General features: G+C 43.8%; 2 protein-coding genes and 1 long non-coding RNA gene across 6 annotated transcripts; 2 read left to right on the forward strand and 1 right to left on the reverse strand.

Moving 5' to 3' along the window:
• Positions 1-34: 34 nt before the first annotated feature.
• LOC131705212 (uncharacterized) lies at positions 35-5,179 on the forward strand. The gene is made up of 3 exons (XR_009310232.1): positions 35-145; positions 3,377-3,585; positions 4,267-5,179. It is a non-coding gene; the product is annotated as an uncharacterized LOC131705212 (long non-coding RNA).
• Positions 5,180-5,194: 15 nt separating this feature from the next.
• LOC117970228 (NAD(P)H-hydrate epimerase-like) lies at positions 5,195-7,913 on the forward strand (the record flags this gene model as incomplete). The annotated part of the gene is given in 5 exon segments (XM_059007417.1): positions 5,195-5,311; positions 6,026-6,069; positions 6,071-6,137; positions 6,361-6,508; positions 6,987-7,913. Coding segments are annotated over 5 exon segments (579 nt in total), but the record flags the coding sequence as incomplete, so codon positions are not given.
• LOC117965152 (G patch domain-containing protein 4-like) lies at positions 7,914-15,931 on the reverse strand. 4 transcript variants are annotated; one of them, XM_059007497.1, is made up of 8 exons: positions 15,827-15,931; positions 15,566-15,666; positions 14,759-14,832; positions 14,007-14,099; positions 13,108-13,215; positions 10,875-10,990; positions 10,416-10,466; positions 7,914-9,234 (listed from the first exon to the last, which is right to left on the reverse strand). In XM_059007497.1, the coding sequence occupies exons 2-8, from the start codon at positions 15,642-15,644 to the stop codon at positions 8,763-8,765; spliced, it is 993 nt and encodes a 330-aa protein (XP_058863480.1). In that variant the 5' UTR covers positions 15,645-15,666; positions 15,827-15,931; the 3' UTR covers positions 7,914-8,762. The 4 variants fall into 4 exon arrangements, with proteins under 4 accessions (XP_058863480.1, XP_058863481.1, XP_058863482.1 ...); XM_059007498.1 differs by having other exon boundaries at positions 15,566-15,712; positions 15,827-15,899; XM_059007499.1 differs by lacking the exon at positions 15,827-15,931 and adding an exon at positions 15,758-15,778.
• Between the last annotated feature and the right edge of the window lie 1,965 nt (positions 15,932-17,896).

Consider the following 17,896-nt stretch of genomic DNA (forward strand, 5'->3'; position numbering starts at 1 on the left):
ACGATTGGCTAAAAATGTGACAATCCTGAACGCAGAAGGCGGGTCTGTATTTTTGGCGTCTGGAGTATTTCGCTGAGAAGGCTGTAAGTATTTTGCATGGAATTCAGTCCAATTCAACACTAACCTAGCACGGCAGGGCTGTTTGGTAAGTGGCAGCGTTGCACATGATTAAAATGCAGGTGTATGTTTTGGTTCATTATTATTATTATTATTATTATTTATTTCTTAGCAGACGCCCTTATCCAGGGCGACTTACAATCGCAAGCAAATACAAATACATTCAAGTGTTACAATATAAGTCATACAATAAGAACAAGAAATACAATAATTCTCAAGTGTGACAAACCACAATTCATGGTTCATGGTGTACAGTACCGTATTTGTTGCATTCTCTGACTGTACACATCTGTGTAACATGGCCGTACTGAATGCAAAGCTGACAAGACCACAACAAACAACACAAGTTCACAAGTCGTGTTTTCCAACGTTAGAAAGAAACATACATACGACTGTTCACTTCAGAACAAGTTGCTATTTAATATTTGCTATTTAATATTTGCAATAAGTATTTTTGAAATCAACACCTGTTCTTATCTGGCCGTTTTGATTAGATGGCACTAGAAACATAACAGTGAGTTGTTATGATCTGCAGTAAATACACGCGATGTTTAAGTTTTAAATTATGATTGTGTTATTACACTGTCTGTTATTTTAACTGCTTCAGAGTTGATAGTGTCGCAGCGAAAGGACCATTTTACCACAGAACAAATCCCATTGTGTCCGGTCTGTGGAGACCTTAAACCTGCAGAGATCTCAAGTTTTTAAAACTGCGATGTGTGAGATTATATGAATACTAAATAAGTGACGTCACAGCTAATATAATTACTATAATTTAATTAAACATACAAAGCAATGATGGCTAATAAACTACAGCATGTCGATTTCAGTAACTTACACAGTAAATGAATGAAATCCATACATACAACATCAACTGGAAAGTATCAGCAAGACCAAGTATTGAAGATTATAAACAAGCTAAGGTATCAACATCATGTAATACACGACTGACCCCATCATTCATTATACAGCATGTTGCCATGGCAGCTGAAGTACAGGCTTTGGTGATTTCGCTGTCAGGAAAGGCACCCTTACTGTGGTTCGCAGTGGCGATTGGCAGGTTGTGTTCCACAAGAAAATTAGAAAATAGCACCTCAGCCTTGGACAGCTCTTCTTGCAAAGGAGAACAAGTTGGCACAAAAACCATTGCCATACCCACCGAACCTTTCTTCTTTCCTTGAGTCCCTCGCTGTTGACGTGTCGCTCTATGTCCCTTCTTCCTTGGAGAGCACAGCTTGTCGCAACGCATGCAGTGCCATTCCAGTCCAGAAGCTGGCCTCTCCGGATTGAATTTTGTAATGTACTTGTGAGCGCTTTCATATTTCCGTTTGGCCGCCATCTTGTCTTCACTCTCCTTCTCAGCTGATTGGTTAAAGCAGGGGTCCAAATCGTTTTGAAAATTGGTGCTAAACTGTTTTGAAAGTGTAGCACCAGAGAGCCTACTGGTGCTAAATTATCAACCCCGCCCCACTCTTTAATTAGTGTTTAGTGGATGAGTGTGGGCGGGTCATGTGAGTAGTCCAGACCCAATGAGAAACTATCATCATCTCTGAATGCCCTGGTGCTAGAATCGAGTGCCGTCGTGCCAAGTTTTCACCCCTGGTTAAAGACAGGAGAGAAGCCATTGAAGGGGTGGGGACACTTTCACCCACTTGATGACCAAGGAAGTGCAACCCTGACTAAAATCAAGACTTGCAAACAGGGATTTATGTAACAAAGTGTAGTACCAAATGCCATGTTTACTATAATGTGTGTTATTGTCGAAACTGCCCTGTTAAGAGCTGCAGAACACATGGAAGCACAACATGCAGCTGCAGTCCCTGTAAATGGGGTTGCACTGCAGGTATCACACATTCAGCTCTGCTTGTGACAGTGCTAGGGATACCTCAGTATGCTGTGCTCTCCTCACAGTGATAGGTATCCCTCAGTATGCTGTGCTCTCCTCACAGAGATAGGTATCCCTCAGTATGCTGTGCTCTCCTCACAGTGATGGGGATTCCTCAGTATGCTGTGCTCTCCTCACAGTGATGGGGATCCCTCAGTATGCTGTGCTCTCCTCACAGTGATGGGGATCCCTCAGTATGCTGTGCTCTCCTCACAGTGATGGGGATCCCTCAGTATGCTGTGCTCTCCTCACAGTGATGGGGATCCCTCAGTATGCTGTGCTCTCCTCACAGTGATGGGGATCCCTCAGTATGCTGTGCTGTCCTCACAGTGATGGGGATCCTTCAGTGAGCTGTGCTCTCCTCACAGTGATGGGGATCCCTCAGTGAGCTGTGCTGTCCTCACAGTGATGGGGATTCCTCAGTATGCTGTGCTCTCCTCACAGTGATGGGGATCCCTCAGTATGCTGTGCTCTCTTCACAGTGCTAGGGATCCCTCAGTATGCTGTGCTCTCCTCACAGTGATGGAGATTCCTCAGTATGCTGTGCTCTCCTCACAGTGATGGGAATCCCTCGGTATGCTGTGCTCTCCTCACAGTGATGGGGATCCCTCGGTATGCTGTGCTCTCCTCACAGTGATGGGGATCCCTCGGTATGCTGTGCTCTCCTCACAGTGATGGGGATCCCTCGGTATGCTGTGCTCTCCTCACAGTGATGGGGATCCCTCAGTATGCTGTGCTCTCCTCACAGTGATGGGGATTCCTCAGTATGCTGTGCTCTCCTCACAGTGATGGGGATCCCTCAGTATGCTGTGCTCTCCTCACAGTGATGGGGATCCCTCAGTATGCTGTGCTCTCCTCACAGTGATGGGGATCCCTCAGTATGCTGTGCTGTCCTCACAGTGATGGGGATCCTTCAGTGAGCTGTGCTCTCCTCACAGTGATGGGGATCCCTCAGTGAGCTGTGCTGTCCTCACAGTGATGGGGATTCCTCAGTATGCTGTGCTCTCCTCACAGTGATGGGGATCCCTCAGTATGCTGTGCTCTCTTCACAGTGCTAGGGATCCCTCAGTATGCTGTGCTCTCCTCACAGTGATGGAGATTCCTCAGTATGCTGTGCTCTCCTCACAGTGATGGGAATCCCTCGGTATGCTGTGCTCTCCTCACAGTGATGGGGATCCCTCAGTATGCTGTGCTCTCCTCACAGTGATGGGGATCCCTCGGTATGCTGTGCTCTCCTCACAGTGATGGGGATTCCTCAGTATGCTGTGCTCTCCTCATAGTGATGGGGATCCCTCAGTATGCTGTACTCTCCTCACAGTGATGGGGATCCCTCAGTAAGCTGTGCTCTCCTGGGTCCCTGTGTCTCTCCTGCAGGGTTGCTGGCAGCAGGCTGGCTGGATGTCTGGTATCAGAGCGCTCCTGGGACTCGGGGTGTTAGTGACGAGTCGTTGTGCACGAGGAGGCGGGGCTTATACCAGGAGTGGGGCGTGTCCTGCATCCAGTGGGTGGGGCCAGTTGAACTGGGCGTGTCCTAAAGCTGGTATCTCCACAATGGAAACGACAAAACAACTGAAATACCTCAGGTAGAGTTTTCCTTTTAAAATTATTTATTTATTTATTTATTTGGCAGACACCTTTTATCCAAGGGGACTTACAGGTGTTACAGGGTTACAATGCTTAAAATTAAACCCTGATCCAGTATTGAGTTGCTGGCTCTCAGTTCTCTACACTAGACTGGATTGAATTAGCTGTCTCTCTGATCCCCAGTACAGGACTGAGTTCTCTACACTAGACTGTATTGAATTAGCTGGCTCTCAGATCCCCAGTACAGCACTGAGTTCTCTACACTAGACTGTATTGAATTAGCTGGCTCTCAGATCCCCAGTACAGCACTGAGTTCTCTATACTAGACTGTATTGAATTAGCTGGCTCTCAGATCCCCAGTACAGCACTGAGTTCTCTATACTAGACTGTATTGAATTAGCTGGCTCTCAGATCCCCAGTACAGCACTGAGTTCTCTACACTAGACTGTATTGAATTAGCTGGCTCTCAGATCTCCAGTACAGCACTTAGTTATTACGGTATTTTGCGAGCCCCTGAAAACTAAACTTTGAAAAGTAGTTCTAGCTGTAGTGGATCGCTACACCTCTATTAACACTGTGTGTGTCTCTCTCTCTATCTGTGTGTGCCTCTGTGTGTCTCTCTCTGTGTATCTGTGTGTGTCTCTCTGTGTGTGTGTGTGTGTCTCTCTCTGTCTCTGCAGTCAGGAGGAAGCACAGCACATTGATGAGGAGCTCTTCACTGAGTACCGCTTCAGTGTGGATCAGCTGATGGAGCACAACCCCTCCTGCTGTACCCTGCTAACAAGACACTGCCCCCTGCTGTACCCTGCTAACACAAGACACTACCCTCCTGCTGTACCCTGCTAACACAAGACACTGCCCCCTGCTGTACCCTGCTAACACAAGACACTGCCCCCTGCTGTACCCTGCTAACACAAGACACTGCCCCCTGCTGTACCCTGCTAACACAAGACACTGCCCCCTGCTGTACCCTGCTAACACAAGACACTGCACACTGGAGCAATGGAAGTTCTAAAAGGTGCAGTTTTGAAAGAACCACATACATTAGCGAGCGTTTATTTTCATTTGAAATTCTGATCTCTGGTTCTGCATTGGGTTCTCAGTGAAGTTTGTTTCTACAAAACAGTCATCATTCCTGAATGAAAAGTTCAGCCACTAGAACGATGCTCCAGGTAATCCAGAGTCCTGGTGTGCGCCGGGCTGTGTCCCTGGCACACCTGCGCTCAATCACAATGGCTTTGTGTCATTGCTAATGAATTACATTTACTATGTCATTAGAATAGTGAGTATAGTTGAACCTTACTGCACCTGCATAATTCTAATTACCCAATAATTGACAATTACAATTACACAACTCTCCAAGCTTAATCATTCACAGTTCCATGTTCCATGTTCTACACTGAGCGAACATTCTTCTCGTATTTTCAACCACTTTTAGTGACCCCATTTGTTTGAAAAAAAGTTACTTAGTTGTGCTTCTGTATTTGTATCTGCTGTTTATTTTACTTTGTAGTATAATTGTAATTGCTGCAGCGTAATTGTAATTGAACAAAATGTAATTGTAATTGCCCCCGCTCTGCTCCCTGGCTCCCCTGACTCTCTCTCCTGTCACAGGGCTACCCCGTGGCCTCTTTCCCCAGAGAGAGCCCCACAGTGCTGGTGCTGTGCGGCCCTGGGAACAACGGGGGCGACGGGCTGGTGTGTGCGCGACACCTCAAACTCCTCGTGAGTATCGCAGGGACGCAGGGGCTCCGTTAAACACTTCACAGAACACTGGTGCTGTAACGTAACAGAGCTGTGTAGAGTTTCTATCAGGGTACAAGACCACAAGCACAACAGCACAGCTCACTGTAGCTCACCAAGTGGTTCTTGAGTGAAGAGTGAGTGTGTTTTATAGTTCTCATCTCATTTAATGTTTGTCTTTTAACGGTAGTCGTTTTTCATGACTTGTCCTCTGTCTCTCTCCCTTCCCTGTTGTTTTTCATGACTTGTCCTCTGTCTCTCTCCCTTCCCTGTTGTTTTTCATGACTTGTCCTCTGTCTCTCTCCCTTCCCTGTTGTTTTTCATGACTTGTCCTCTGTCTCTCTCCCTTCCTTGTTGTTTTTCATGACTTGTCCTCTGTCTCTCTCCCTTCCCTGTTGTTTTTCATGACTTGTCCTCTGTCTCTCTCCCTTCCCTGTTGTTTTTCATGACTTGTCCTCGGTCTCTCTCCCTTCCCTGTTGTTTTTCATGACTTGTCCTCTGTCTCTCTCCCTTCCTTGTTGTTTTTCATGACTTGTCCTCTGTCTCTCTCCCTTCCCTGTTGTTTTTCATGACTTGTCCTCTGTCTCTCTCCCTTCCCTGTTGTTTTTCATGACTTGTCCTCTGTCTCTCTCCCTTCCCTGTTGTTTTTCATGACATGCTCTCTGTCTCTCTCCCTATCTTGTTGCTTTTCTCCAGGGCTATGAGCCCACCATCGTGTACCCGAAACGGCCCAACAAGCCCGTTTGAGAACCTGACCACCCAGTGTGAGAAAATGGGCATCCCCTTCCTGCCCGAGCTTCAAACAGAGGTGAGCAGCTCCCCTCGATTTCATACCCACGGACGAGTGGTTAATGCAATCCAGGGGGATTCCCCAGCAGTGCTGTAAAATGCTCTAATACAAATCCAGCTGTGGCTTATCAGGGTATGTCGCAGGAGGGAGTGTGATCTGGATACACTGCAATGTGTTTTATAGCGAGGGTCTTTCTCCCAGTGGAAGTGGGTCTCATTGCCTGTCCTGGCCTCTCCTGCAGCCTCAGCTTATCGACCAGGCCTACAACCTGGTGATCGATGCCATCTTCGGCTTCAGCTTCAAGGGGGCGGTGCGGGAGCCCTTCGGCACTATCCTGAGCACCCTGAAGAGGGCGACGGTGCCCATCGCCAGCATCGACATCCCCTCAGGTAGGACCCACAGCAGCTTCACCAGCGGAGGAGCACCCATACTGCACTGAACCGGACCTGCAGACTCCACTAGAAAACAAGCTTATTACCATCCATCAGGCACTTCTTAAACCCTGGGAGGATAGTCGGGGAATCAGAATCCGAGTCATGGTGACCTAGTTTTACACACATGTACGATAAAACTTGTAAGAAACCGAATCAAGTAGACAAACGTTTTTCAGTAGTACTGCAAAGGCACGCTAAGTTTCATTGACTATGTTTTGAAGTTTATCTTTTATATACACACTGTATGAACAGACAAGCGCGTCCTTATATCTACCAATTCAGAAACTGCTAAAGAATATCCTTAGCAAGTTTCATCCCAACTGTATAAGAATTTCTCTAGATAAATCTAAAGTGTGTCGCACCTATGCAGACAGACGGGCAGTCTTGCAGGTCTGTACCAGCTGCTTCTCCCATCTTCATGCGTCTCTTGCAGGCTGGGATGTGGAAGCAGGGAGCCCCGACGGGCTGCAGCCAGACATGCTCATCTCTCTCACTGCACCCAAGAAAGCTGCTCTGCTCTTCCGAGGACGCTACCACTACCTAGGGGGACGCTTCGTCCCTGCTGCCCTGGAGCGCAAGTACCAGCTGAACCTGCCCCCCTACCCCGGAACGGAGTGCGTGCAGCGGCTGCTGTAGAGCAAGCACAGCCCCCGGGCTCGCACAGCTTCATGACAAAGAGAACAGTGAGGTTTGCTGTAACTGACCCATTGCGTGGGGATGGGAATACAATATTAATTTAATACATTACCAAAGCCTTGATGTGGAACGCTAGCACTAGGAATTCTACAAACTTCAGCTGAAGTTATGTTAAACAAGTTTGTAGTTGTTGCCTTTTATATAAAAACTTAAACTTAGCGGTACACTGAAGAAGGAACTAGCCGAATTGTTTTGTATCGTTGACTTAATTTCTGAAAAGTTGAGAATGAGCGTTTTGATGTCACTGAAGAAAAGGCAAAGCGATTCCAAAACAAAGACATGATCTCTTTAAACAAAGTCGATATATATAGAAATCTGGAACTTTACATCCATTCCCAAAACTGTGGGTACGTTTCAAGTTAACATATCTTGGTAGTCTACTATTAAATGCATTACTTGTGTAACTGATTTATTAAGTCTTGTAAGGACGCTGTATTCTTTGGCTAGTTATCGAAAGCAAAAAATAACCAGTTTTCCAGAGATTGAGGAGACATTTTCAATGTATTTTATGTTTTACAGCAGCCTGGTAGAAAACAGATTTCAATTCACAAGAAAATGAACGATGTTCTTGTTTAGCTCAGTATTCTATTGGCTGGGGTTTGCTTTGGTTTTTCATTTTGGATTATATACTAAACAAATAAATAATGTACATGCAATAATACAATTCTTTTTTTGTGGGGTGGTTTATTCTTTTCATAATCAATCATGTATGTTCAGGAGATAGACAATCTTTATACATTGCAAACAAAGGACTGTACAGCTTCAGTCTTCCTGACAATTCTTTAAAAAACACATAATTTACAATTGATTTACAGTTCATAATGAATGGATACAAACGACAGCTGGTGTCCATTAGCAAAACTGCTAATCTTAAAAAAATTCATCTTTAAAAAGCTTTCTCTCTCCTATTTTACATATATTAATGAATGGTTGTGGTTTTTCCAAAAACACAATAGTGAACTTTGTCATGTAAAATAGAGGGAAGAGACTGTTTTAAAAAGGCGTGTCAGTTATTGAATCTCTCTGCCTGGCTAAACCCTTTGGAACCAGCACGGCTTTTCAGATTCCTTTCTTTGCTGTTATTTCTGGAGACAGTCCGTTATTGTTTTTTTGCTATTTATTTTTTAAAGTGTAACACCCACAGCTTTTTATCTTCACCCTGGGAACACGCAGACCCGTATTGTTTGGCTGTTTGGTATTTTTCTTTCACTGTGATTCAAGCCACACTAATCATGGCCTACCTTGGACTATGTGATAAGGGTCTGTGAAAGCACACCTATGAGTTTAATGGAAGGGCCCCATATTGCAGGTACTAGGACCACACCTAGCAGTGTTTTGCATATAGCACACAATGTGAATGTAAGGCTAAAGTGGGGTCCTATAACCTGTAACACAGGAAGGAAGTGAACTTCCTGTGAATGGCCAGGAAAATGGACTTGAGCTGGAAACCACAGGAGGCTTCAGTTGAATGTTTGTGTGTTTTCCAGGTCCTTGGTTATCTCTTAAGAGCAGGTCATTCGTGTTCCAGTGCCTTGCTCCTCTTCTTTTTCGGTTTCTTCTTCGAATCCTGCGGTGTCACTTCTTCCTGCAGTGCTTCCTCCTGCCGTTCTCTCTTTCGTTTCTTTTTCTTCATCCCTTCTTCCCCCGGCCCCAGTTCCTCAGCACCTCCCTGGAATTCCTCTTCCAGAGTCTTCGCCCGTTTCTTTTTTCTTTTCTTCTTTTTCGACCGTCCCGTCTCTCTTGTCTCTAGCTCCTCTGCGTTCCCGTCCTCGGGCTCTCCTCCCGAGTCAGGAGTGGGAACGTCTCTTTCCCTGCAGCTGTTTTTCTCCTCTTTGCTGTGTCTCTCGCGGTGTGCTCCGGCAGTCTCTGTGTTGGTGGGTTTGCTCGGCTCCTGGGTCTTCGCTCTGTATTTAGCCAGGAACTCTCTCTCCTGCTCCTCCAGGCGGGCCAGCTTGGCGCTCATCTTGAAGCCGTGACGGGCACCTCTTAAAAAAAAAAAAAAAAAAAGAAATATTTAGAAACCTGCCGGGTAGAAAAGTTATGTAAAAAATATTGTACCCAATAGTAATACATCTACAGAGCAGCTTCTCAGAATCTAAATGTAACAGTTATCTTGACTAACGTATTATTGTTGTGGTTTAGGTTCACTTTGTATTGTTTTCTGTTTCAGTCGGCACATCCTGTTGGCTTTTTAATACTCCAGAAGTTTAAAGCCCCGCGGCCAAAGCAGAGCTCTCAGAATCATGGCTCCTCTCTAAGCACAGCTGGTACAGCAGAGTGAGCTCTCAGAATCATGGCTCCTCTAAGCACGGCTGGTACAGCAGTGAGCTCTCAGAATCATGGCTCCTCTCTAAGCACAGCTGGTACAGCAGTGAGCTCTCAGAATCATGGCTCCTCTCTAAGCACAGCTGGTAAAGCAGAGTGAGCTCTCAGAATCATGGCTCCTCTCTAAGCACAGCTGGTACAGCAGAGTGTGCTCTCAGAATCATGGCTCCTCTCTAAGCACAGCTGGTACAGCAGTGAGCTCTCAGAATCATGGCTCCTCTCTAAGCACAGCTGGTACAGCAGAGTGAGCTCTCAGAATCATGGCTCCTCTCTAAGCACAGCTGGTACAGCAGAGTGAGCTCTCAGAATCATGGCTCCTCTAAGCACAGCTGGTAAAGCAGAGTGAGCTCTCAGAATCATGGCTCCTCTCTAAGCACAGCTGGTACAGCAGAGTGTAAGCATTAACCTGCCCCCCAATGGATGGAAGAAACACATCAGAAATACCACAAAGAACCAACTGATGAAGTTGCAGTTCTAGCCCACATGTAAATTATTAGTCGGCATTTTTACACTTCCCTAGATCACCAGCACACTTTTCAGTGCAAAAAATGTCAAACATAGAATAACCATGACTTAAAAGATCCTAATTCCCCAATTAAAAACAATTCTCAGTAATTCAATTACAAAAAACTTGCATATGAAGGATCAATTTATTTCAGCAATAAAAGGATTTCATTTTGACACCTAAACCTTTATTCATAAACAGGCTGTTATTTTGTAGTGTGGAACATTTACTTAATATTGACGGTATTTCCAATGCGTTTGATACACATTCAATAGGAATGCTGTTCATTCTGATGCGACTGCAGGGGAGTAACTGACAGGTGTTATACAATCTTACTTGTGAGCCGTGCGCCCTCCACACGCTTTCACCAGATCTGCATCCGATAACCTACCAGGGGAGAGAGAGGAGAGACGCACAGTGACTCACAAACCGCTCCTTACTCATCACACGCACGACAGCCAAGGACAAAAGATTACATCACCTACAATCTTAGGATTGAGACATTAAAAAAAAAAAAAACTATATGGACATAATTTAGATATTTTATTTAACATCATGTAATCAAAAGTCTACCGGAAGCCATACTAGTAATACAGTATTTCAGGTTCGATTTTTCAATGAGTCAGTTTTTCGTAAAGTATATGGAAAACTACAAAGCGGTATAGGAATTCAGTATGTTAACGTAACATTATTCAGCAGGTTTCATTCGACTTTGAAGCAAAACCAGTTAATTCTATAGATGAACTTTTGGCCATAGCTGTGCATGCAGGCTTGCATGTAAGAGGAGCTGCTCACTTTGTGGAGGAGGACAGGTCCAGCTTCTCATCCTCGTCGCTGCTGTCACTGTCGCTGCTCCCCGAGTCCCCGGCTCTCTCCTCCGCCTGCTCTCCGCCCGACAACAGCGTCGCTGACTGAGACAAACGGGAACCAATCACGCGTCAGCACCAGAGACCACAGGTATGGAACACCAGGAGCTTGCAGATCACCTATAGAGGGCGCTATCTAACCTGAAAGAGTTTGAGAATCATCCCTCTCACTGTAGCAGTGTCTTCAACATGCTGATACAGGGCTGCCAGGTGGCACAGTGGGCAAGACGTATTAACTTCCAGCCGGTGAAAAGACACTGAAATGGGTCAACGTGTTTTACTTTAGAATTGTGAGCGTGCTAAAGTCATGGATGATCTGTTTGTTGCACGAATTTTCCTGGAACCTTTTTACTTATTTTTTGCCCAGCTAATAAATCATTGAATTTCACTCAGTTCCCCATCTTGAGTCACAAGTAGGGGTGTAACGATTCATCAAAATATCGATGCATCGCGATCTTTTATTAAACAATCCGATCCATGGATTATGTATCGCGATACAGCAATAACATAACCAATTATGTTTTCATTTGTAATCCGCCACATGTGATGATCACCAACTAAAAAGAAAGGGGTCAGTTCCATCATCCAGTAACTGAACGTAAATTGTAAGGGGAGGGATTGAACTTCACTGCCTGCTTGTTTCTGCGAGCGGTGACATTTTCAGGAAGCACGTGGAAACCAAACACATGACACAATAACTTGCTTAGAAAAAAACACACTGTAAATCCACTAATGTATTTGACTTATAGTTATATTAGAACATTTATTTGGTCTCATGTTTTAATATATATGTTTTTGCAACATTTATAAATATCAAGAAACGAGTGAATATAGCAGATACTATTTCATGAACTTACTGTATCGGTACATTTTATTTTCCTTATTACAGTACTGATAATAATGGAATAAATAACTACCGGTATTTTATTTATAAATATTATTTTGAGAAAATAAGCGAGAGAAGTGTCCATTGTTGCTTATAAAGACCCCGAGAATAAACGTGTCATTAAATCACTCAGGTGAAACAACGTCTTCATTTGCCCAAACATCAATATTTTTCAACAAAACGTTCATGAAGTATCAAGGTCCCTCGGGTGATAGAATAACACGTTTTTATATACGTATCTCCAAGCAGAATGCATAATACAACAATATGTAAAGTTAAAAAAAAAAACAACAAGAAATATCGTATTGAAAAAAATTGCGAAAAGTTTGTATGTTGTGTGTACTTTAGAATGTTCTCAGAGTGTTCTGAACAAAACGACACAAAAATTCCAAGATGCTGCTGTAAAAAATAAACTGTTAGTGATTTTTATAGGAAGAGATTCAAAAACAGCCAAAAAAAAGACCTTGCCTCGAGGAGCATCCCAGTGAAAAACGCTTGGTCCTAATACACAAAGTGAAACTTCATAGGAGTCGTACACCGCTGAACAAGACAGATATTTATCATTTATTTTTATACTCGGGCAGTTTCATTTAGGAAATTGGAAGCCTGTTGATAAAATGTATTCACTAATTTTCTTCAGGATTAAATATTTTAATAATTAAATACCCCTTTAGAGAAAGTACTTACAAAAAAACATAAATATTATTATTATTATTATTTATTTCTTAGCAGACACCCCTATCCAGGGCGACTTACAATTGATATCACATTATTTTTACGTACAATTACCCATTTATACAGTTGGGTTTTTACTGGAGCAATCTAGGTAAAGTACCTTGCTCAAGGGTACAGCAGCAGTGTCCCCCCACCTGGGATTGAACCCACGACCCTCCGGTCAAGAGTCCAGAGCCCTAACCACTACTCCACACTGCTGCCTAAATATATATGTATTGTGACACGTATCGTATCGTGGCTTGTATCGCGATATGTATCGTGGCGTGTGTATCGTGATCAGTATCGCGATATGTATCATGGCGTGTGTATCGTGATCAGTATCGCGATATGTATCGTGGCGTGTGTATCGTGATCAGTATCGCGATATGTATCGTGGCTTGTGTATCGCGATATGTATTCTCACACCCCTAATCACAAGTAAGGTGAGTTAGTCGGTGGTCTCCACCTTGACCCCAGTGGATTCCCCGTCACAACCTCCCCCACAATCTAGCCCAATGCTGAAGCACAGCGCCCCGCTGTGGATCCAGGGCGCCCTGCTCACCTTGATGAATCGCCCGTACAGCTTGGCCTTGCCCAGCTCAGCTCTGCGCGGCTTCTTATTGGTGATTCCCCCCTCTTCCTCGGCCAGCTTCTTCAACTGCACGCCCTCCTGTGGTCACCGGGAGAACAACACCATTGCACTGTATTAACCCCTTAAGGGACACAAGGAATCAAGTGGCTGTTCAAACGGTTTCATCTTAAAATCCAATGACGAGATCCAACCTGTCAGTACATTTTAAACTCTGTTCATGGACCTCATCGGAAAAGTAAGGACGTTAGCTTTGTTTTTATTTCTGGGACACATACGTCTATTGTACCTTAAAAGGTTGCAAGGTGTGGAGCTAACAACAAAATCCAGTCAATCTTAACCTTGCAGTAAAAAATGACCTTATATGAACTGTCGCCACATGCTAGCAGTCATGTTTTAGATGCTTCTTCAAACTTGACCAAACCACTACCCTTCATGATGACAACCAGGTCTTCAAATATTCAGTGTATTTTTTAAATAACCAAGTACTGTAAAAAAAATATATATATATATCTGACACAAGGTTGGATATCAACACATTTCATGCTTTTCGTTATAGGCACATTCCCCAGTAAGGAGCTACAGTCGGGCTCATGTCTAAAGCTGAAAGTTTTTTCAGGAACAGTGACTTGAAACCAGGTTCCAGGAGACCTAGTCTGGGGCAACTTTGCTGTATCAAACCCCAAGTCTCCCCTGGTGTGCCGTGCAGTCTCCAGAAACCAAGTTCCAAGCCACAAAGTGTTTCTGTGTTTCCCTCAGCTTAACTTCCTCACAGAGAAACAGAAAGACCTGCAGCGACCTCGTCCAATATCTGACCAGCTGTTTAACATGAGCTCCTGGGAACGGTGACAATGGTAGAGCAGAGCTCTTACCTCACTGGCCTCCACAGCAAGGTTGGAGGAGGCTTTGTTGAAGACGTGGTCCCACCAGTGGAAAGTGAACTGCTCTCCTTCATGATGCCCGACCTGGGAAGAGAAGCCGGCTGTCACATGTCTCATTGCAAACCTCCTGTATTCAGTGCCGGCAGAACAGGCTGCGGCAGATGCAACCAGGAACTGCCTTTGTTTCAGGCCATTGCGTTTCAGAGTAGTTATTCACGGTGGTGTTCAGTATTGCTCTACTGCATTAATGATTCAGAATAAAAGCCTGTCAATAGCACAGAAACTCACAGCACAGGACGAGCGAGTGCTCACAATCAGAGTTATAAGCAAGACCGCTTGCTAAACCAGCTGAAAGCCCAGATACAGCCTGACCCAAAGTGAGTGCAACTAACAAAATAATTCCACAAATCTTTTTCTACTTCTGTTCATTATTTGTCTCAACTGTGCAGTTTTGAAAGAAATACGTGTTATAGTTCACTTATATTTTTATTTTAAAACAGGATATCTACGCTGTTTGCAAGCCATGCTTTCAGATAGTACTGCACTTCCTGGTCATTTCCCCACCCCTTCAAGGGCTCCTTTCCTGTCTGTAACCAATCAGCTGCTTCCCCCATTGACTGACATGTTTCCAGCCATGACCCAGAGGACACTGCGGAGGTGAAATGACCCAGGAAGTGCAAGATGCAAGAGGTCGTTTGTAAAGATGAAATCTTGTGCCTGTTTCTGGGACGGAGGCGGCTCACCCCAGATTTGTCGCATTTCACTTTCACTTTGATGGCCTCGGAAATCCCATTCTCTCTTTTGCCAAGACCTTTCCCTGAGAAAAAAAAAACAACAACAACATTAAAGTCAAGCTTATAATCAACGTGAAAATGATTAGTTATTTTCTGTGCCGTGTCTCGGTGAAATCTAATCATGTGATTTGGTTAATGTTAATGTAAGGATAATACATGTAACACAACATAAACTGAGATTATCTTGGACTGTTACAGATTGTGATGTCCAATTTTGCTAAAATCAAGTTATACTGCAGGGAGATCTAAAGCTGGGGGAACACGAAGCCACGTTTTCAGGAAGTGGCTTGAAACCTGTTTCCAGGAAACCCTGTTTGAAGTAACTTTGCTGTATCAACCCCAAGTCTCCCCTGAAACCAAGTTCCAAGCGCTTCATGTTCCCTCATCTTAACAGAATTCCTCATCAGCATACAGAACCCTGTCAGACTCCTGCCAGGATCCTGACTGAACAACGTGTGTCCCTGCTGCAGCTAAACAAACTGGCCAGCAAACACAGTCTGCTTTCCTTCTCATCACATCATAATAAAAGCTGGATTTTTATTGGCACTAAGGCATCTGATTCCACTGCTGCACAAACACATTGTTATCGCGACCCATTCCACATTCTTAAACACATAACGATGTCTCCCCTTCTTCAGCCCTGGTCGCTTTCTGGAGTTTTACTGGCAGTAGAATGTGTACTGGTGATAAAACCCTAAAGGCTGCAGCCAGTATCTTGTACTGGTTCTCGTCACCCTGCTTGCGCCCGGCTCTCACCCTGCTCCCAGCCGTGCCGCAGTAACTGCTGCTCAGCGAACTGCAGCCCTCGGAGCTTCCCGTCTTCCGGACCGGCCATTGCGGGACTGCACGAAACGGGGCTATAAAACAACAGACAGAATTCAAGAGCTAGTTCCACCGAGCAGTCTGAAAAACAATTTTAAAAAAAGCACGTTGACCTTTAACAATTACTTTTTGATTTATCCTGTCAGCAAATGTGGGCGTTAAAAAAAAACAGCGCAAATGTATTTTTTATAATACCTGTGTTCTGCGGAGTAATAAAGAGATGTACCGGTACTGAAAATCCGCGCTACTTCACTCCTGCCATGCCGAGTGTTGTGCAGACGGATATGACACCGGCAGTACGAACTTTGACATCTACGAGTCATTGCATCACTTCCTAGCAGCGGTAGCGCAAAGAACGCGCGTCCTTAGCAACGGTTTTTCACACCACAGAAAACGGTCAATGGTTTGATAACAGGTGTTATTTAAAAATAGAAACCTACACGAATTATATTATGCCAATGTATTTTATATATCTGTTTAATCGTGGCTTTTTAAAAACCAAATTTGAACAGGGACCCCCAAATGAAAATCTGAGTAAGAGAATCAAGGTCCTTACTGTCTCATATTGACCAATCAGGTTAAAGGAAATCTTTACATGTTCTATTGTGTGAAGCATTCCAGTCAAGCAGTTATTATTATTATTTATTTCTTAGCAGACGCCCTTATCCAGGGCGACTTACAATTGTTACAAGATATCACATTATACATTATTTCACATTATACAGATATCACATTATTTTTACATACAATTACCCATTTATACAGTTGGGTTTTTACTGGAGCAATCTAGGTAAAGTACCTTGCTCAAGGGTACAGCAGCAGTGTCCCCCACCTGGGATTGAACCCACGACCCTCCGGTCAAGAGTCCAGAGCCCTGACCACTACTCCACACTGCTGCCCAGTTCCTGCATTTTGCCACAAGATGGAGCAATTGAGACACAAAAACGAGTATTATTTATATATATATATATATATATATATATATATATATATATATATATATATATATATATATATATTTGGTATAAATATTGTATCTAGTCTACCGCACGGCGATAGAAATTCTAAACGTAGCTTAAATACATTTAATATTGCATACGCCAATGGCAGGCAAACCCGAAGAGCGGCTCCTTTATCACTTTATCAGTTAAATAAAAATAAAAATAAAAAACGGTGTATTTGAGGAATTGCAATAACTCGAAAAAAGTTGTAAACATCACCAGTAAAGTCTAGAAAAGAAAAAGACAAAAATGCAAACCCGCTGGTACCGTAACTGCGCGTCACAGTGTAGGCCCATGCGCGGGAATGGGTGTTGATTTGAAAGTTTAAAAACAAAACTGTAAAGTAACTAATGACTTGAGAAATGTGTGACTCTAGGAACGTTACGCATATGTATTTAACCATCACAGAAAGAAGAGTCGCGTCTCTGATTTAGGAAGTGAGTATTAAAACAGAGAAGTCGCGTGTGCCGTGATTATCTGTTCGGACTTTCCGAAGAACGACCTTTAAACCCCCGAGCCGGACAGTGCTTCGGCTGTACCAGGAAAAAACACTGCTGTGCAATCTGAATTAGGAGATACTATTGTATTGTGTGTCGGAAAACACAGCCCTTAATCGTGCTCGGGATATTGCTGGACTGTATCTGTATCCTGTAGAGCCCATCCATCCTCCAGTTGTGTCAAATGCATTCAATGTATATATATATATATACAGATGTGCTCAAATTTGTTGGTACCCCTCCACAAAAAACGAAGAATGCACAATTTTCTCTGAAATAACTTGAAACTGACAAAAGTAATTGGCATCCACCATTGTTTATTCCATATTTAATAGAAACCAGACTTTGCTTTTGATTTTTTATTCAACATAATATTGTAAATAATAAAACAAATGAAAATGGCATGGACAAAAATGATGGGACCGCTAACCTAATATTTTGTTGCACAACCTTTACTGGCAATCACTGCAATCAAACGTTTTCTGTAGCTCTCAATGAGACTTCTGCACCTGTTAACAGGTAGTTTGGCCCACTCTTCCTGAGCAAACTGCTCCAGCTGTCTCAGGTTTGATGGGTGTCTTCTCCAGACTGCAAGTTTCAGCTCTTTCCATAGATGTTCGATAGGATTCAGATCAGGACTCATAGAAGGCCACTTCAGAATAGTCCAATGTTTTGTTCTTATCCATTCTTGGGTGCTTTTAGCTGTGTGTTTTAGGTCATTATCCTGTTGGCGGACCTGCGACTGAGACAGAGCTTTCTGACACTGG

This window comes from Acipenser ruthenus, chromosome 35 (genome assembly GCF_902713425.1).
Source record: "Acipenser ruthenus chromosome 35, fAciRut3.2 maternal haplotype, whole genome shotgun sequence".
Classification (NCBI taxonomy): domain Eukaryota; kingdom Metazoa; phylum Chordata; class Actinopteri; order Acipenseriformes; family Acipenseridae; genus Acipenser; species Acipenser ruthenus.

Bases quoted from the DNA above. Each gene is read 5' to 3' on its own strand.
- LOC117965152 (XM_059007497.1), bottom strand. From the start codon at position 15,644: ATGGCCGGTCCGGAAGACGGGAAGCTCCGAGGGCTGCAGTTCGCTGAG. The intron at 14,833-15,565 runs GTGAGAGCCGGG...TTTTTTTCTCAG, and splicing joins GCGGCACGGCTGGGAGCAGG to GGAAAGGTCTTGGCAAAAGA. The intron at 10,467-10,874 runs GTGAGCAGCTCC...CTCCCCTGGTAG, and splicing joins GACCTGTCCTCCTCCACAAA to GTTATCGGATGCAGATCTGG.